General features: G+C 40.4%; 1 protein-coding gene across 2 annotated transcripts; it reads left to right on the top strand.

Moving 5' to 3' along the window:
* The first annotated feature begins 7,816 nt into the window (after nucleotides 1-7,816).
* nr2c1 (nuclear receptor subfamily 2, group C, member 1) lies at nucleotides 7,817-16,324 on the top strand. Of its 2 annotated transcripts, none has more exons than XM_085357577.1 (14): nucleotides 7,817-7,903; nucleotides 10,141-10,275; nucleotides 10,432-10,665; nucleotides 10,809-10,887; nucleotides 11,002-11,181; nucleotides 11,263-11,413; nucleotides 12,941-13,037; nucleotides 13,261-13,448; nucleotides 13,791-13,944; nucleotides 14,056-14,177; nucleotides 14,415-14,557; nucleotides 14,918-15,055; nucleotides 15,146-15,251; nucleotides 15,478-16,324. In XM_085357577.1, exons 2-14 carry the CDS (start codon nucleotides 10,204-10,206, stop codon nucleotides 15,647-15,649), a joined length of 1,836 nt encoding a protein of 611 aa, XP_085213703.1. In that variant the 5' UTR covers nucleotides 7,817-7,903; nucleotides 10,141-10,203; the 3' UTR covers nucleotides 15,650-16,324. The 2 variants fall into 2 exon arrangements, with proteins under 2 accessions (XP_085213703.1, XP_085213704.1); XM_085357578.1 differs by lacking the exon at nucleotides 7,817-7,903 and adding an exon at nucleotides 8,069-8,096.
* Nucleotides 16,325-18,912: the final 2,588 nt, after the last annotated feature.

Raw genomic sequence — 18,912 nt, 5'->3', positions numbered from 1 at the left:
GACAAAAACAACAAGCATGCATGCTACAAACTTTACTCGAGTCATTTAGACAGCCGTTAGCACATGATTCTCCTTATGGGGACCTGATATGTTTAATATTGTGGCAAGTTCAGACAAGGTGGAGACGGAGGTGTCGTTTGGTCTTGCTTCCCGTGAGCTAGCCAGGGAGCACAGCCATTTATTGACATTTGCAGAAGAACACTGCCGCTAGCTAACTGCTCAGTGCGGCAACCGCACAGCAACAACAACACACAGGGCGCCCTCTGACCCCGGAAGGACACACCGTCGCAGCGAGAGGGCGTCACCCATCACTATGGCAACATAAACAAAACATAACTGTACAAACAGAACCCCGAACAGCCCTGACCCGCTACATAGCCCCCACCTATGGGGTCAGTCGTCCCCGACGACCCCATTACCCCACACAAAGTCCTGCAAATGTCCAGGTGCCGTCTTTTGGCGCACCGGCCGGTCAAGACCCGCGGGGGAAAAGTCACTCGGGTCAGAACATGGGGTGCCACCATCATCCCACTTCTGACACCAATGTGGCGAGCTTAGACAAGGAGGAGACGGAGGTGTCGTTTGGTCTTGCTTCCCGTGAGCTAGCCAGGGAGCACAGCCGTTTATTGATGTTGGATTGTGTGTCCACAGGTGTTTGTACTTTGCGTCGTAATAAAATGACGGTAAAAGGCTCCGCCCACTTCCTATCCATGTCTTACCATGCAACGACTCTGTGAATGGACTGGAGAAGTGTAGTGGTAGAGTCCTCCGTCAGGAATGAGATATGTGTGTCGACTTTTTATTCTCCCTTAAAATTATTATGCCATAACGCTGCACAGAGCAGCTCTGCTAACAGGTTATGGGCCCAGAGCAGCAGTAAAGAGATCCTGTAACTGCCAAAGGAAGGGCAGCGTTTGCTGAAACCGCAAGTTACCGGCAGGTGTTAAAAGTTTGGCACGATTGAGTGAGTAAGCGTTTTTGTGCATCATGAGCAGACACACGGCAGAGTCGGGCAGTCGATATTCCCGTTTGCAGTTTGATGGAGATGAAAGGAAATATGAGATATGGGAAACGAAGTTCCTTGGTCATCTCAGACTACAAGGTTTGAAAGATGTCATCTTAAAGGCTGAGGGTGATGAAGAAGCCGATGGTGAAGATGATGACAAAAATGCAGAAGCATATGCAGAGTTGATACAATTTCTGGATGACAAAAGTTTATCGTTAGTTATGAGAGATGCAGTTGATGACGGACGGAAAGCCCTAAAAATTTTGAGAGGTCATTATGCAGGAGTGGGCAAGCCAAGGATCATAAGTCTGTACACCGAACTTACTTCTCTCACAAATGAAAAGAATGAAAGTGTGACGGACTATATTATCCGAGCAGAAGCAATTATCACAGCGTTAAAAAATGCGGGTGAGTCATTAACTGATGGACTTCTGATCGCAATGATAATGAAAGGTCTACCAGAGACATTTAAACCCCTGATTGTGCACGTTACACAGAGCGAAGCAAAAATCACATTTTCAGAGTTTAAAGTAAAACTCAGAAGTTATGAAGAAACCGAGAGAATGCGTGCGGCTGTAACTGATGACAACGTAATGAGGACAAAAGTGCAATTAGACCAGGATTCTACTTCATGGCGAGCAGATGACCGAAGATCAAAGAATAATGAGATTGTGTGTTTTAAATGTGGACTAAAGGGACACACTGCAAGAACGTGCCGATCCAGAGTATGGTGCAGTTTTTGCCGGAGTAGTACACACAAAGATGCGACCTGTAGAAGGAAGCTAAGACGGGATGAAGCGAGAGGGGTTGTGGAGAAGGACTATGTGTTCAAGACGGGCTCCGAACCCCAGAGGGTCCCGGACGGCGGCCAAGAGATGCTGAATAACCAGCTACTGGTGGATACGGGAGCGACGTCACATATCTTTACGAAGATCGAGAGTTTTAAGACTTTTGATGACACATTTCGACCCGAGGCTCATTGTGTAGAGTTGGCTGACGGAAGGCGGAGCAGAGGAGCTGCAAAGCGGCGAGGAGATGCTGAGATAAGTATGATTGACAGTAAAGGACGCAGTCACAAGGTAACATTGAAACAAGCACTCTACATTCCATCGTTTCCACACGACATTTTGTCAGTAAAAGCAGCTACTAGTAACGGAGCCACTGTGGTTTTCAAACACGGGGACAGTTTTCTTAAACATGTTGATGGAACAAAATTCCCTATATATGAACACGAGAGACTGTTCTTTATAAACACTGTGCAAGAGTTTGAAGAGAAATGTAATGGATGCTTTGATATGCAAACGTGGCATGAAATTCTAGGACACTGTAATTATGAGGATGTTCAAAATCTGCAAAATGTCGTTGATGGAATGGAAATTAAGGGTAAAATCAACAAAAATATGCAATGTGAAGCCTGTATACAAGGGAAGTTTACTCAAACTAGGAACCGAGAACCAGATGAAAAGGCCAGGGCAGCATTAGAGTTGGTACATACGGATTTAGCTGGTCCGATTACGCCAAACTCTAAAGAAGGGTTTAAGTATGTTTTGTCGTTCGTTGATGATTATTCAGGTGCAACATTTGTATATAATCTGAAACACAAAAGTGATACAACTCAAGCAACTGAAAGATTTATTGCAGAGGTGGCGTCATATGGGAAAATCAAGTGCATTCGTTCTGATAATGGAACTGAATTTACAAGCAGACAGTTCAGAGATTTATTAAGTAGACACGGCATTAGGCAGGAAACTTCGGCGCCATATTCGCCTCATCAAAACGGAACAGCAGAGAGGAACTGGCGTACACTTTTTGACATGGCGAGATGCATGTTAGTTGAGAGCGAATTGCCAAAGTCTTTATGGCCATATGCAGTACAAACCGCGGGAGTGATTCGGAACCGATGTTTTAACAAACGCACAGGTCAGACAGCGTATAAGATGTTAACTGGAAAAAGACCTGATCTTTCTAGAATGAAAAAATTCGGATCATTGTGCTATGCTTATAAACAAAATAGGGGAAAGCTGGATCCAAGATGCGACAAAGGTGTTTTCTTGGGATATGACAAAAATAGTCCAGCATATTTGATCTATTTCCCAAAAACCGGGAAAGTTGAAAAGCACAGATTGATAAAAATACTAAATCCCGCGACAATGGATCAACAAACACAGAAGATGAGGTTTATGAATCCAGAAAAGATGGTGAACCCAAACAGACGAAGGATGAGGATATTCCAGATGGTAGTGAAAGCAGTCAAACTGAGTCCGAGGTTAAAACTGATGATAAAGTAGATGCTGGAGCTACACGTTATCCATCCAGAATCAGAAAGAGACCTTATTATTTGAGTGATTATATCACGGATGTGAAAGAGTGTGAAAATGAACAGATGCAAACCAGTGTTGATTATTGCTACAGATTGTTGTGTGAAATACCCACATCATTTAGCGAAGCTATTGTGTCAAGTGAGTCAAAAGAATGGGAAAAAGCGATGAATGAAGAAATTCAATCCCTTAAGGAGAATGACACATTTACTTTAACCACTTTACCAGAGGGTAAGAAAGCAGTGGGGGGTAAATGGGTTTATGCCGTTAAAAAGAACTCAGACGGATCAGACAGATACAAAGCTCGATTTGTGGCTAAAGGTTTTAGTCAAACAAAAGGAGTTGATTATGAGGAGACTTTTTCACCGACTGCTAACTTATCGAGTGTGAGAGTTTTGATGCAGAAAGTGGTTCAGGATGATATGTTGGTTCACCAGATGGATGTAAAAACCGCCTATTTACACGCACCAATAAATGAAGAAATATATATACAACAACCAGAAGGTTTTGAGACAGAATCAAGTGAGACTAATAAACTGGTGTACAGACTAAAGAAATCACTTTATGGGCTGAAGCAATCGGGTCGTAACTGGAACCAAACCTTACATGACTATTTAAGCAGTTGTGGATTTAGACAAAATATTGCTGATCATTGTGTGTATTCAAAAGAAACTGAAAGTGAAAAAGTAATCATCATAGTGTGGGTGGATGATTTACTCATTGCAGCTAACAATGAAAATGTGCTTTCAGGCGTGAAAGAAATGCTCTCTTCTAAATTCCAAATGAAAGATCTGGGGAAACTTAACCATTTTCTAGGAATAGATTTTATTCAAGAAAAAGAATGTGTCAGAATGTCACAGAAAATATATATTGAGAACATTTTAAAGAGATTTAACATGCAAAACTGTAAGCCAAGGTTAACACCCTGTGAACAGAAATGGACTCATTCTGATAAATTCGAGACATTACCAGATGTGAGGAGATATCGTGAAGCGGTAGGATGTCTTATTTATCTGAGCTATTGTACGCGACCTGATTTAAGCTATGTTGTCAGCAAACTGTCACAACATTTCAATGCGCCAACTGTTGATGATTGGACAGCAGTGAAACATGTTCTGAGGTATCTAAAAGGTAGTCGAGGAAAAGAACTGTGTTTTAGGAAATGTTCAAGTGGAAAACTAGGTCTACAAGCATACAGTGATGCAGATTGGGCATCCGATGTTTCTGATAGACGCAGTATGACAGGTTATTGTGTAAGCCTAAATAAAAATGGTCCTTTGATATCATGGAAAACCAAAAAGCAGACAACTACAGCACTATCAACTTGTGAAGCCGAATACATGGCATTAGCAGCAACAATTCAGGAATGTATGTATTTGACTTATTTGATTCAAGATCTTGATGAGTTTGAGTATGAAATACCTATGATATTGGAGGACAATCAGGGAACAATCGCTTTGTCAAAAAAATCCAGTGAACAGACAAAGATGTAAACACATTGATGTGAAATATCATTTTATAAGGTCAGCTGTACATGAAAGGAAAGTGCTCATTGATTACTGTCCAACTGAGTCAATGGTAGCAGATATGATGACGAAACCAGTTTCAAAGTCTAAGTTAGAAAAATTCTCTGTATTTGTGTTTGGAATGTAAGATGTTTTTTCCGGAGGATTGTTTTTCCCCAACCTGTGTACAAGTGGGGGTGTTGGATTGTGTGTCCACAGGTGTTTGTACTTTGCGTCGTAATAAAATGACGGTAAAAGGCTCCGCCCACTTCCTATCCATGTCTTACCATGCAACGACTCTGTGAATGGACTGGAGAAGTGTAGTGGTAGAGTCCTCCGTCAGGAATGAGATATGTGTCGACTTTTTATTCTCCCTTAAAATTATTATGCCATAACGCTGCACAGAGCAGCTCTGCTAACAATTGACATCTGCAGAAGAACACTGCCGCTAGCTAACTGCTCAGCGCGGCAACAGCACAGCAACAACAACACACAGGGCGCCCTCTGACCCCGGAAGGACACACCGTCGCAGCGAGAGGGCGTCACCCGTCACTATGGCAACATAAACAAAACATAACTGTACAAACAGAACTCTGTAATAAACTCTCTTTTCCAAAGATGAGTGATTCCTCAATCAGATAATTTATTTTTTTTAATTACTTTTGTTTCAGCAACATTCAATTTAAAAACTGTACTTTTGAGTTAAAATATATATTTATAATTTTAATAAATGACAAATTAAAAAGGCATGAACATTTTTTTGTATCGAAAAAATATCGAACCGTGACACCAAAGTATCGAACCGAACCGAACCGTGAATTTTGTGTATCGTTGCACCCCTAGTTTATACAGTCTTTTGCAGATATCTTGAGTCACCCCTCATTTCATTACCAGAATTGCTCTTGAGCCATAGCTCTTCAGGCTTTCAGAAGGTCTTTAAAAGTGTCTTCTTTGGACATGTCTGCTTTTTCATTCATTTTCCGTCCAGTCCTTGTACCTAAATTTTATCTTTACACGCTGTGTTACTAGCAGCCTGTTGCAAAAAGATTAACACCGTTTGGCAGGCATAAAAATAGTAGTTTTGCGCCAACAAAGTGATTCTCAAAGAGCTACTAGTAACATTCAATTCAATTTTATTTATATAGCGCCAAATCACAACAACAGTCGCCCCAAGACGCTTCAACATCAGATGGACAGTATCTGAAAGTTATGTCCTTAAGAAATAGGAAAAAAACAAGCAAAGACCTGACACAGGACCTGAGAGATGCATGTGGTCTTTCAACTGATTCATCTACTTTTCATTGAAGCCACATCAGAAATGGTCTCAGTGGAAGGGTGGCAGGCAAAACATCATTCTTAAGGGATGGAAACAAGAAAAGGATGAGATATGCCAAAGTACACAAGAACTGGACTTAAAATCAGTCTTATGAGGTGATGACCCCAGATTTTGTTAATGTGTCCAGAAGAGGCCTGGAAAGAGATACAACAGTGAGTGTCTACAGTCACCTGTAAACATGGTTTGGATTTGGAATTCAGTCAGTGGTGTGGGGGATTTTATCTAAACTGATGGAATGAATACAAAGAAGCACTGGCAGATTTTGATGTGCCATGAAACATCAAAGCAACAGTGTCAGTCATGGATTGGTCTCACCAGAGATCAACACTATTGAAGCAGTGTGGGTTCATCCTTTTTTAAAAATAATGTCATTCAAGAATCCTCGAGAACTGTTCCTGAAAATTTCTTTAAGAAATTACAAGAAAGTTTAACTACGAGAGTTCAAGCTGTGTTGAAGAAACACATGATATGATGTTATTAAAATTGTACACACTCTGTTTCTGCCTTATAGACTCTATTTCTAATTATGTTTACATGTGCCAATAAGTTATTGCACCTATTTCCTACTTTGCTAGCAAAATAGGGGCAGCTCATGACATGTACAGCATTGTGAGACCATCCATTACATAACATAAGTTACCAAAGCATAGTTTTAGGATTATTCATTTATCTTTACAATTAGAATTCTTCAAGTAATGACAGCAGAGCAAATGGCATCACTCATTTTTATGCTACTGTTATATGGAACTAAATATTATTTATTTATGTCACTTTATTCACTCTCAATTATAATAATATAGAACCAGTAACCAGTCAAGAATATACTGGAAAAGACATGTAATGAGACAATTTAAAATTGTATTTATATAGCACCTTTCTAGATAAAAAGAGCACTTTGTGATCTTTTTAGTGCTTTTAAAAGAGCACTTTGTGATCTTTTTATCTGCACTTTATGTATCGAAAAGCTGGTTATGTAAAATGAATTTATTTGCACTTAAAAGAGGGCGGTTCATTTTTTGTCACTGTGCCCCTTTTTAGTATAAAGGTGCAATATTTTCAACATTTGATTATGAAATTTCAAAAGGCTTACAATGTCTTCATAACAGTTTGCTGAATTTTATCGTAATCTTCAATGTAAATTTATCAGTTTGCTGCGAAGACACCGTAACCCAACTGATAAGAAAAATGTTGTGCAATATCTAATCCTCACTAATGTGATATGTCACAAATTTAAGCCCAGTTGTGTGTACTCTTGCTAAATCATTCAAGTGCAGGGATTGTGAGAAAATGGTTTAGGACATTGTAGGCAATGGAATAATAGCTGGTGTGACAGAAGCTGTTTTAAAATTTCAGAATTAAACTTAAACCTAAAACTATGTGACAAAAATGACCAACAAAAAGATTTAACAATTTAAAGTATATTGTCATTGAGAAAAACATTAATCAAATGAAAGATTTCCTGTTCATTTTCTTTGAGTTTTGATTTTTGTCATGAGTATAATGAAAGGAAGACTACATTATGAACGGTTTACCAGGAATGTGACGTCTAAACATGACAATTGCTGTAGGTTTTAGTGTACACAATATGAATCGATGTTGCCCAAATGCGCATGTGCGAGTCTTATTTATTGATAAAAAAAGGTCACGAACTCTGACCCTCCCACTACCTGCAGCAAACACTTAAAAATATTAATTTATTTAAGGCAGCAAAATATCTGACCCAACAGCTCGTCGAAAGGTAAGACTTTATTAGTTATGCGGAGAGGAGAGGTTAAAGAAGGATCCGTGAGCGGCCAGTAACACAGGAAGGGAGGGAGTGTTCAGTAGGTCTACAGTAGGGAAGCTGCCATTAGCTACCAACTAGCAAAAAGCTAATTTAGCTCGCTAGCACTGTCGTGTGGAGCTGGGAGCACAAGACATAAGATCGGCAAGTATGTAAAGGTGCTGCTATGTTTGTGAGACTCTACAGACAGTTATAGAGCTAACATCATAGGTTAACGCATAACGTCAGTAATATCGTCAACATATATGCTATCTAGCTATGTTAGCCGCTTTAGCTAACCGTGCTACGGCTATCTAATGCTAGCGTCGCAAACCACACTGCGTAAAGCAAGCAACAGCATCCTTTCCGTAAGTGTGAGTATAACAGCAGCAATTTAAAAGTGTTAAATCGTGAGCTGTTCTCAAATGCCGACTCGCGTGGAAGTCCGGTGCCAGAATTATTGCGATTTTTGGTCAGTTGTGAAAAACGGAGCGCAACTGTTCACTGTACGATTCGGCATCATGGGCCTTGAACCCTAGCATGCTTTAACCCTTCAATGTTGACCTTTCACCCACAGGAAAAGAAATACCTTTATCTTCCGTATCGATTTTAAATAGTTGGCTGTCAGGAGGATGTATGTTTTCATACAGTGTCTTTGTCGTTCATTTATTGTTACTTTACCGCGACATTAAGCTGTCTTTTATCGCAAGGCCACCAATAGTGCATTTTCGAGCTAGCACCGGCTTGATTGGTTAGAACAGGCCACAAATTAACATGTAGTTACTGACACTGTACATAACAGATTAAATACCTATATTTTTATATTGGTTTAGTAAAAGTTATTTCAAGCAATGCATGACTTATTAGCTTTTGACATAATTTAAAAATATAAACAGATGTCGGGCTGTAACTACAAGGACTGGAGAAAACTGGAGTATGAATAATTATTGGTTATGTAAGTATAAGTTCTGCCAGACTTATTTGCTCTTAGTTGAAATATATCACGTTGTCCCAGCTCCCTTTGCAGACATCAGATTATTAAAAAACACTAATTAGATCTTTGGTAGAACCTAAGAAATATTTTTTGTGATTAAAAGATGAGTCTTCTGCTATTTTACATTACTCTTTCTATTAACATGTTATCAGTTGATTAATCAAGTTAACTTTGATTGTGTTTGTTCCTCCTATTTATAGACTAGGGCTATTGTCCAGAAATATGAGATCGAGCCAACAACAATAATAATTATAACATTAACTATAATAATATAATGATAACAGAGGAAATGTAACTCCAGGGTGACCTCTTCCTGCATTATTTGCACTGTTCATTGTAAAACACTTAGAAGCTGAACTGCGTTTCAACAAGTGTGAACTGTGAACTGAGGGATTTTCCTGACTCAAACTGACCTGTGGTGGTGTCGACTGAACTGCATATAGTTAAGTCAAAGGGCAATGTGGCCTTAATTAACAGAGGACTATGCATTTTTTTGGCCATATTAAAATCAAACTCCAATTATCGAAAAAAATTTTTTGAAAAAATACTTTCATCAAGTTCTCGTGATTTCACTGTAGTAGAAGGCCAAACCCTCTTTGGTTGGCAAATTTCTGCTTACTTAGGACAAGTCTGTGCCTTTTCTTGTTATTTGATGCCATTTGATGAACACAAACATATTTTACAATTGAGTAAAGAAAACTACTTTGAAAAATGTGTTACATTTTTTTTAAATTTTTATATCACAGTTCTATATTCCTGGGAAATCCCTGGCATCTGCTAAAAATGGTCTTAAAATGTATTTGCTAGATCTCAACCTATAGAATATTATTGAGGTTGACTTTAATGTTTATTTTTAGATAGGAAAGCATTTCTGTATATCAGCTGAGACTGACTTTATTTAGCCAGTCAATCAGTGTGTTGAAAAATGAAATGACTGGCAGTTTGTTTTAAGAACTATTTGGCAATTTACTGTGAAGCCACTGCTGACTTTGCTTTTCTGTTGAATTTTTGTGCAAAACAACCAGTCATGCATATTTTTAGAAAAAGCCTCAGCATTAGAAAAAACATATTTTTATCGTGGGGGAAAGGATGATAAATCAGAAGTGATGATAAGTGATTCGGGGATTTGTTTACTGTAAGAACATTGTGAAGTAATTGTTTTGTTTTTAAAGGATATTCTCTGATCCCAACAGAGTAATACAGATGTTTAATTGTACAGGTGTGCCTGTTTCATGGGGCACTGATGTGAACGGTGGTGGAGGAAGGTGTGTGCAATATCAGAATGGATGGACAGGCTCAAAGGATTCAGCTTGTGTCTGCAGACAACAACATGGCGTTAGGACACAGAATCCAGGTGACGATATGGCCCGTTCTCCCCCAGAGACTGAATTTGTGTGAATAAATAAAGATGCGCAATTTGCTTGTAAAATGTGTCAATTCCACTTATCATTTCAGCACATGCAGTAAACACCTGCTCATGTTTTTATATATATATATATTTTTTTAACAGATTGTAACTGATCAGCAGACTGGACAGAAGATCCAGATCGTCACAGCACTTGAGCCATCTTCCCCTGGAAAGCAGCAGTTTATCCTTGCAAATGCTGATTATTCTTCTGGGGGGAAAGTAATTCTGGCCAAGCAGGAAGGCTCACCCAACAAGGTCATCCTCACTACTCCAGATGGTTCTGGGGTTAATCAGCTGCTGTTTGCCTCCCCCGAACTCACTGGGCAGCAGATTCAGGTATTGCCTGAAGATGTTATTGACTCCTTCCAGTTTTGATAAACAAGCTGAAAAGTCTAATGACTGGGGCATGAATATGTTTAGTCAGCCTGCTTGCAGTGTTTGCTGTATTAAATTATTCAATTTCTGGGGTTGTTTGGCAGTTTGTGACTGAAAGCTCAGACCAGTCTATTGTGAAGCCTGTTGTGGAGTACTGCGTTGTCTGTGGGGATAAGGCCTCAGGTATGCATTAGGTATATATATATGTGTGTATAGAGAGAAAGAGATTTTTTTTATAATGTTGGTATTGAAATGACACATAAGCACACCTGATTACATTTCCCTTTCATCTTTCAGGACGTCATTATGGAGCCGTTAGCTGTGAAGGCTGTAAAGGCTTCTTCAAACGCAGCATAAGGAAGAACCTGGTGTACACATGCAGGGGCTCCGGAGAATGTGCTATTAACAAGCTACACCGAAATCGCTGCCAGTACTGTCGACTGCAGCGCTGTATAGCTCTGGGCATGAAGCAGGACTGTAAGAAACTGTAATACTATATTAAGTTATTAAGAACCTGCACGATAAAATACTGACGTGACTATGACTTTGATCTCTTAGCTGTTCAGTGTGAGAGAAAGCCTGTTGAAGTCACTGCGAGAGAAAAATCCGTCAACTGTGCAGCCTCCACTGAAAAGATCTACATCCGCAAGAACTTGTGTAGCCCTCTGGCTGCTACACCTACTTTTGCATCCGACAAGGAAACTGCTCGGTAAATCTTACTTAAACTCTAATATACTGATAAGACAGTTGTTGTTATTATTAGTTTTGTTGAATTCTGCTAAATGTCCACAGTGTAAGAAAACATAATAAATAAAATGTGCTGTACATGTTATTTTTCTACATTTCCAATGCCTTTGCTTAGTTATGTCTGTGAAGGTTCTCAGTCATCCAGGTCATCGTAGTCAAAGGAGCTTGCAAAGAAAAGCGTCTGGACTTCTTTAAGTTGCTTGAAGACGTTTCACCTCTCATCCGAGAAGCTTCTTCAGTTCTAAGGTCAAATGGTGGAGAGTCCCAGATATAAACCTAGTGGGAGTGACCCCCCACAGAGGGACAAAAGGACCCCCTGATGATCCTCTAATCGCCTGAGCCAAGGTGGGAAACTGGGCGTGGGTCCCAATCAGCCAGAGTTTCGGGTGTGTTCATTGTGAAACCTGGCCCCACCTTATCATGCGAATTCCTGAGGTCAGATGGCCCAGGATGTGAGTGGGCGTTAAGGCGTCTGGGAAGGGATCTCAAAACTGGATTATAGATGGCAGAGAGTTGGTGTCGTAAACCCCCGCCTCTGTTCAAAGATGGTCGCTCACAGTGGACATAGATGGCTTCTTTCACTCCTCTTTCAAACCATCTGTCCTCTCTGTCCAAAATTTCAGACCCAGCAACACGCTCAGACAGAAACTGGTTCACCCGAAAGACAAAACGCCAAAACACAAACTTAACAATGTGGTGTATGCTGTACAGTGCAGCGAGGAATGCTCAGACCTCTACATTGGAGAGACCAAACAGCCACTTCACAAGCGCATGGCACAACACAGAAGAGCCACCTCCACAGGACAAGACTCAGCAGTCCATCTGCATCTTAAGGATAAAGGACGCTCTTTCGAGGATGCCAATGTTCACATTTTGGACAGAGAGGACAGATGGTTTGAAAGAGGAGTGAAAGAAGCCATTTATGTCCACTGTGAGCGACCATCTTTGAACAGAGGCGGGGGTTTACGACACCAACTCTCTGCCATCTATAATCCAGTTTTGAGATCCCTTCCCAGACGCCTTAACGCCCACTCACATCCTGGGCCATCTGACCTCAGGAATTCGCATGATAAGGTGGGGCCAGGTTTCACAATGAACACACCCGAAACCCTGGCTGATTGGGACCCACGCCCAGTTTCCCACCTTGGCTCAGGCGATTAGAGGATCATCAGGGGGTCCTTTTGTCCCTCTGTGGGGGGTCACTCCCACTAGGTTTATATCTGGGACTCTCCACCATTTGACCTTAGAACTGAAGAAGCTTCTCGGATGAGAGGTGAAACGTCTTCAAGCAACTTAAAGAAGTCCAGACGCTTTTCTTTGCAAGCTCCTTTGACTTTGCTTAGTTATATTGAACTTACATTGGAAGTCTTTTATGTAACGTTATATACAATTAGAAGCTCGATTAATATTTCTGCCTGGAAATTATTATTTTGCTACACGGCCTTGTAAAGTATAATGCAATATGTGATGTCAAATCTCTTAACATCAGATCTACAAGTTTGCTTGAGTCAAGCATGTTGCTCAACATTCAGCAACCCTTCTCCAAGCTGGAAAACACCATCTTGATTCCAGCTTCACCTGAAAAGGTAACACGGATGCAGTATAACTGTATTATGCTTATATGTTTTCTACCTTATATACAAGCAGAGAACTTTAGAGTGTTTAGGATTAAACAAACAAACGAAACTCATTGCACATTCACTGATGAAGACGTGTCCTAATAAGTTTGCTGTGAACCAGTTTTGTCCCTGTTGTTTCTGGGACCAGTTCAGTGACCAGACTGTTCGATAACAACTGTCCCCTCCTCAGCAGGAGGACCCATGCCAGGGTGACCTTGGAACACTGGCAAATGTAGTAACATCCCTTGCCCACCTCAACAAGAGCAGAGAAGCGAGTGACAGCGGAAATGATCTGATGGGAGCTGAAACACTTAGCAACGGTGACAGCTCAATGACTGATATCCAGGGAGATGAACAAACTGCAAGTGATATCTCGAGGTGAGAGCTGTCGTAAGAAATCAAGATGCTTTGATGCTGATACCGAGGCCTAAAGAAGCACCAGAATGAAACTCACGAAACTCTCTGGCTTCTATTTTCTGTTTGTCATAAAGCTGTAATTGAATTTCCTGCAGGGCCATGTGGTTTCTAATTCGATCTTAAGGCTTTAATTAGACTGGCACTCTGCTGATCAAAAGTATAGCATTTTGCATCTGTGACAGTGGTGCTGTATTGCTTTGTGATGAATCTCCTGTAATATACAACTTATAAATGCAAATGTGAGGATTTTTCAGTGCAAGCATTTTTCAAAATATAATAAGTGTATATGTTGTGTATCATTAGAGCTTTTGACACCCTGGCCAAAGTCCTGCACCCTGGTGATGGCTCAGCAGGAGAGTCCTTGGAGGCTACAATGCAGCTGATATCAGGGGACCAGTCGGGCCCTGTGGTGGAGCTGGAAGGACCTCTACTTTCTGACAGCCATATCCCTTTCAAGGTAAAAGGACAGCCACTGATTGTGACTCTCCCCTTTGATTAAAAACACCTGATTGTGTTAAACAGAGCTGCATTGTTAGCATATTTTTGTTTTCTTTCCCCATTCCTGCAGCTTATGATGCCTTTGCCTGTGCCAGAGTACCTCAATGTCAACTACATCTGTGAATCGGCTTCACGGCTACTTTTTCTCTCTATGCACTGGGCACGCTCCATACCTGCCTTTCAAACCCTCGGGTAAGCCTGTTGTTGCAAGAATATTCTTTGTGGATAATGTCTGTTAAATCACGTGTCTTTGAAGTGCACCGTTACATGTGCACGCACTGTCCTTTGTAGTACATTTGTACATTTGTAGCACTTCTGGATGGATGCAAACTGCATTTCGTTGCCCTGTACCTGTGCATGTGCAATGACAATAAAGTTGAATTCTATTCTATTCTATTCTACATTAACCATGTGCATTTTGTTTTACAGCGGGCAAGACAATGACATTAACCTGATGAAAGCCTGCTGGAATGAACTTTTTGCCCTGGGTCTGGCACAGTGTTCAAATGTAATGAATGTCGGCACCATCTTAAGTGCTATTATCAACCATCTCCAGACCAGCTTACAGGAAGGTAGGAGAGCTCTGCTGCTGTCTTCCTGAGAGGTTTAATACTTGTTTACAGTTTGAGAAAGAGGAAAGCTGTTAAGCTAGACAGACTCAGGGGACAGTAACACAAGATGTTCAATGAATCAAACAAATTTTTATTTTGAAAATGGAAGCAACAAGTGCTAATGCATATAAAAAAACAAATAAACACAAAATCATTAAAAGCCATCCTATTCACAAAGAAAAAAACAAAATGTTGACAGTTTCCTGTTTGAAAAGGAGGACGAGGAAGCAAATGCTTATCAATTCCTACCCCTATCTTGTCTTATTCACTTTTGTGGCATGTCTGTTATATCATGCCCTTTTTTCCCCCTTGGTCTCACAGAGAAGCTGTCCCCAGAGAGAGTGAAAATAGTGATGGAGCACATTTGGAGGATGCAGGAGTTCTGTAACAGCGTGTCCAAGCTTTCCCCCGACTCGTATGAATATGCCTACCTCAAAGCTATTGTACTCTTCAGCCCTGGTGCGTAGACAATCCCCCCCGATTTGCACAAAAGCAGATTCCTTGGTGTACTCAAGTCTGACTGTGCATATACATTATTTTTTGTAACAGATCATCCGGGCATAGATAATATCCCACAGATAGAGAGATTCCAGGAAAAAGCCTACATGGAGCTGCAGGACTATGTAACCAGAACATATCCAGAAGACTCTTACAGGTTTGTAGGCTTCACCTCTGTGCTGCATAACGCCGGCAATGCTGGAAACGCACCATAAGTTTTTTAACTCTTAAAAAGCAGGACAGAGGTGTGTGTGTGTGTGTGTGTGTGTGTGTGTGTGTGTGTGTGTGTGTGTGTGTGTGTGTGTGTGTGTGTGTGTGTGTGTTGTTCTCGTAGATTTACTTGTTACATGTTGAATTTGATGTCTGTTTCTCATCAATCCCAGGTTATCCAAGCTGTTGCTGCGTCTCCCTGCCCTCAGGCTGATAAGTGCAGCTGTCACCGAGGAGCTGTTTTTCGCTGGGCTCATTGGCAACGTGCAGATTGACAGCATCATCCCTTACATCCTCAAAATGGAGTCCACTGATTATAATAGCCAGGCCGCCTCTGCTGTCTGACGCGCAGCTATTTATTATAGCGACACGAGACTGAAGATTCAGTGGCCGCCTATTCACGTCACTGAAAGGTCATAACATAATGACCCAGTTTAACTTGTGAATTTTTTTTTTCACATCTTAACTTTGTCCTTCATCTGACCCCTTAGGAACCTGTCAGTAGAGCGCAGCTCACAATTAGGACAAATAAAATCAACTCCCAATTGCAAGGAAGCCTATCTGTATCTGCCTGTTCAGGAACAAACCCTTTGAAACTTGGATGGTAGGCTTGGTGCGTGCTTTTTATTGTACATAATATTTTATCCTTAAAAGACTCCAGGCCTTGTGTTTTTTTGTTTTGTTTTGTTTTTTGGCAAATCTTGTTTGTACTTTTGACGACATCAGTATGGTTTGTTTTCATACACAGCTTTTTTTATAGTGGTAATTATTAAGTAATTAAGAAAAAAAAAGTTGTCATAATGTGAACTGAATTGTGAGATCAATTAAAGTTAAAACTTTTATTTTTCATTTGTTTGCCAGTCCAAAGGATTGGCAACATCGCTTTTCAAAAAACTGACGTCATCTGGATCTGAAGTATTTGTGTATATAGCTTTGTATATAGAATTGACCAAGGCTAACGGGCAGCACTTGGTAGTTCGTGGGTTTCATCTTTTTTTGGACAAATTCACACGAACAGAAAATGATGGTCATATCATTTGAAAATAAAAACATCTTTCAAACATGATTGTCAGCAGGAGTTGACGGCACTGATTATTTTGAATGAATGATACTTTTATATAGCGCACACAAATATAACACGTGTTTTGCACCATTACCAGTCATGTTAAGAAAACTTTGCACATAAACAGGTTTTGTTTTCATTATCATTCAGTTTTAGGTGAAAATATTTTAGTCATAACTGCAAAAGTGCTTTAAAAATACAGCCTCACTGGAGAAAGACAACAGCTTGTGAATTGTGATAATCTGCAGATGGATGAACATTCATACTTCAATAAGAATTTAATAGTGTAGTTGTTTACATATTTACCTAACAAGCAAAAGTTCCCAGATTCATTTGCAGGAGGAGACATAAATCCCTTTGGGGTTGCATCCAGTGCACAAAATCATGCAGTTGCCTGCTATGGTGACCCCGTATGAATAAGGCAGCATCTGAAAGTAGCTTTCTAGAAGTAAATGAGACAAATGTTCTTGAGCATGCAGAGACAAAGCTCAAACACCATTTTAAACACCTTTCTCATGAACTAAATCATTCTCAGAACGAAACTGGCTCAAAGTGGTTGACCACAAGGGGTTTGTAAACCCACTGTCTCATGCAAAGCAGAAAAGCCCACTTCCAAAAGGCCATTTAACTGAGATCTATTCAGAACTTCACAGAGAAATAACGCTAACCCTAGCTATGTACTCATAAGTGCAGAGGGCTGATCAGGTGATATTTGTCACATTTATATTTTCAGTGGCTTCCTCTCCGCCACAGCGCTGAAAGCATCCAGTTTGCAGCCAATCCCAGAGCCAGCCTTCCTAATCAGTTTATTCAGTCTGTTCAGTGTCACCAGCTCTGATGCTGTCCCCCAGCAGAGTACACAGTGCTTGCCACAGCTTAGTGATAGAAAATCTCCCATCATTTTGTGGCACACACTGAGAGATATCATCTTACCTGGGAAATCAAACTTACTACTCCCCTTTCTGTACACAGCTCTTTGTGTTGGTCCTGCAGTTCAGCCTGTTGTAAACAATGATGATGACGATGGTGGTAAAAGTATAACTTCCAGGGGGGAATAAATGTATTTTGTCAGACTTTTCTCTATATAAGTACATTTAAGTAATGCTTCAAAATAAGAATTTCAGGATGTCTCCTGAGTTGCAAGACCTGTTTCTAGCAGGACTTTGGTTTCACTTAGTCTAAATGCTAATTCTTGGACGCTGAACCGCTTCTATAAACACACCAGATTGTTTACATGTCCCTTCTGAATTAGTAATACAAAATCTGCATCCTGCCCAACCGACTTATTGTTGTGTTTTGTGTCAAATGACATGACGGTGGAAGATGTTGCAGGGCGCTGTGCTTACAGCTTGTGTTATAAGCTCATCAATGTTTAATCAGAGCTCAGCGCATATACGTAACTGAACGGAGGACAGTGTCTGCAGGCTTTGTGGTAGTTACACCATGGGTGTGTCCAGCTAATTAAAAGCACGGATAGGAGCATTAAAACTTGATGAACAAATGAATGATGTTGTCTGCTGCTATTTTTTGGAAGTCTATTGTCCAGTGTATCCCAGAAGCTTCTTTGTGTGGTTCTCCTTAGTCCTGTCAAACTAGTTCATCGCTTTAGTCACCACCTTTGAACTGCATAAGCTCCTGCATATCAATGTGTGATGCAAACCAGTTAAGAAATGGGAAACAACACGGTAACTGTTAAGGTTCGGGGATTTGTGATGCAACACGAGCCTGAGTGTTTATGGTGGATTAGCTCATTCTGAGCTGAATCTGAATGAAAGAACCAGTTGGGTTGTTCTCATGGCCTCTGGGGTGTCTGTGCAGCTGGGAGGGGTGAGGAGGGGGAGGGGGGGTAGTGTTGAAAAACAAGGTGACAGAACCGGTTATATGTAAGCCAGATTCTTTTACATCAAATTGAAATACTTCTTGGAGGGAAACATCAGCACGATATGTCAGTTATGCTGTCGGTTTATCTAAAATGATCAAACTTGCTGTGAGTATCATCAGGCCAAACCTCCTTCCTTCCTGTTAGGCCTGCTGATTGTCTGGTTATAGATACATGCAATCATCACCCTATTTTACAACATTTTTCACTTTGCAGCGTGTACTGCTTAGTTTTCTTCCGCATTTTGACTGCCACCCTGTTTTTCACCACTTAAGCTGAAATATTATCACGTAATAATGGTCATCACATTTTTTTTGTACTTTTGCACTTTCATTTCTTGTATTTATTTTTGCACAGTTTTAAAAATGACCGCATCGTTCAATGGCATTAACCCTACAGTAAGAAACAAAGGGTTTGTTCCCCACAAGTAATTACTTTAATAGTTTATATAGATTGGTTTTGAATACATGTTCATCGGTGTATTTTTTACAACGACACAGTAAGTAATATCTGAGTGAATCCTCATGCACTTTGTGATACTTAAATTGTCAAAACTTCATAGCTCAGAGGAAAAAAACACTTTTTTCTTTTTCACACCACAACAACACCACATTAACAGCTGGGTACTAGTAACCCAGTTTCAGTACTACTTCTTTTTTTAACTGC

Source organism: Diplotaxodon limnothrissa, linkage group LG7 (assembly GCF_057381915.1).
Source record: "Diplotaxodon limnothrissa isolate DT_005_m linkage group LG7, D_limnothrissa_male_GT1.1, whole genome shotgun sequence".
NCBI lineage: Eukaryota > Metazoa > Chordata > Actinopteri > Cichliformes > Cichlidae > Diplotaxodon > Diplotaxodon limnothrissa.
The sequence above is the reverse complement of the archived record's forward strand: the minus strand, read 5'-3'. Positions and strand labels throughout refer to the sequence as shown.

Excerpts from the sequence above, each read along its gene's own strand:
- nr2c1 (XM_085357577.1), top strand. The coding sequence starts at position 10,204 with ATGGATGGACAGGCTCAAAGGATTCAGCTTGTGTCTGCAGACAACAAC. Across the intron at positions 10,888-11,001 it reads CTGTGGGGATAAGGCCTCAG|GACGTCATTATGGAGCCGTT; the intron begins GTATGCATTAGG and ends TTCATCTTTCAG. Across the intron at positions 15,056-15,145 it reads TATTGTACTCTTCAGCCCTG|ATCATCCGGGCATAGATAAT; the intron begins GTGCGTAGACAA and ends TTTTTGTAACAG.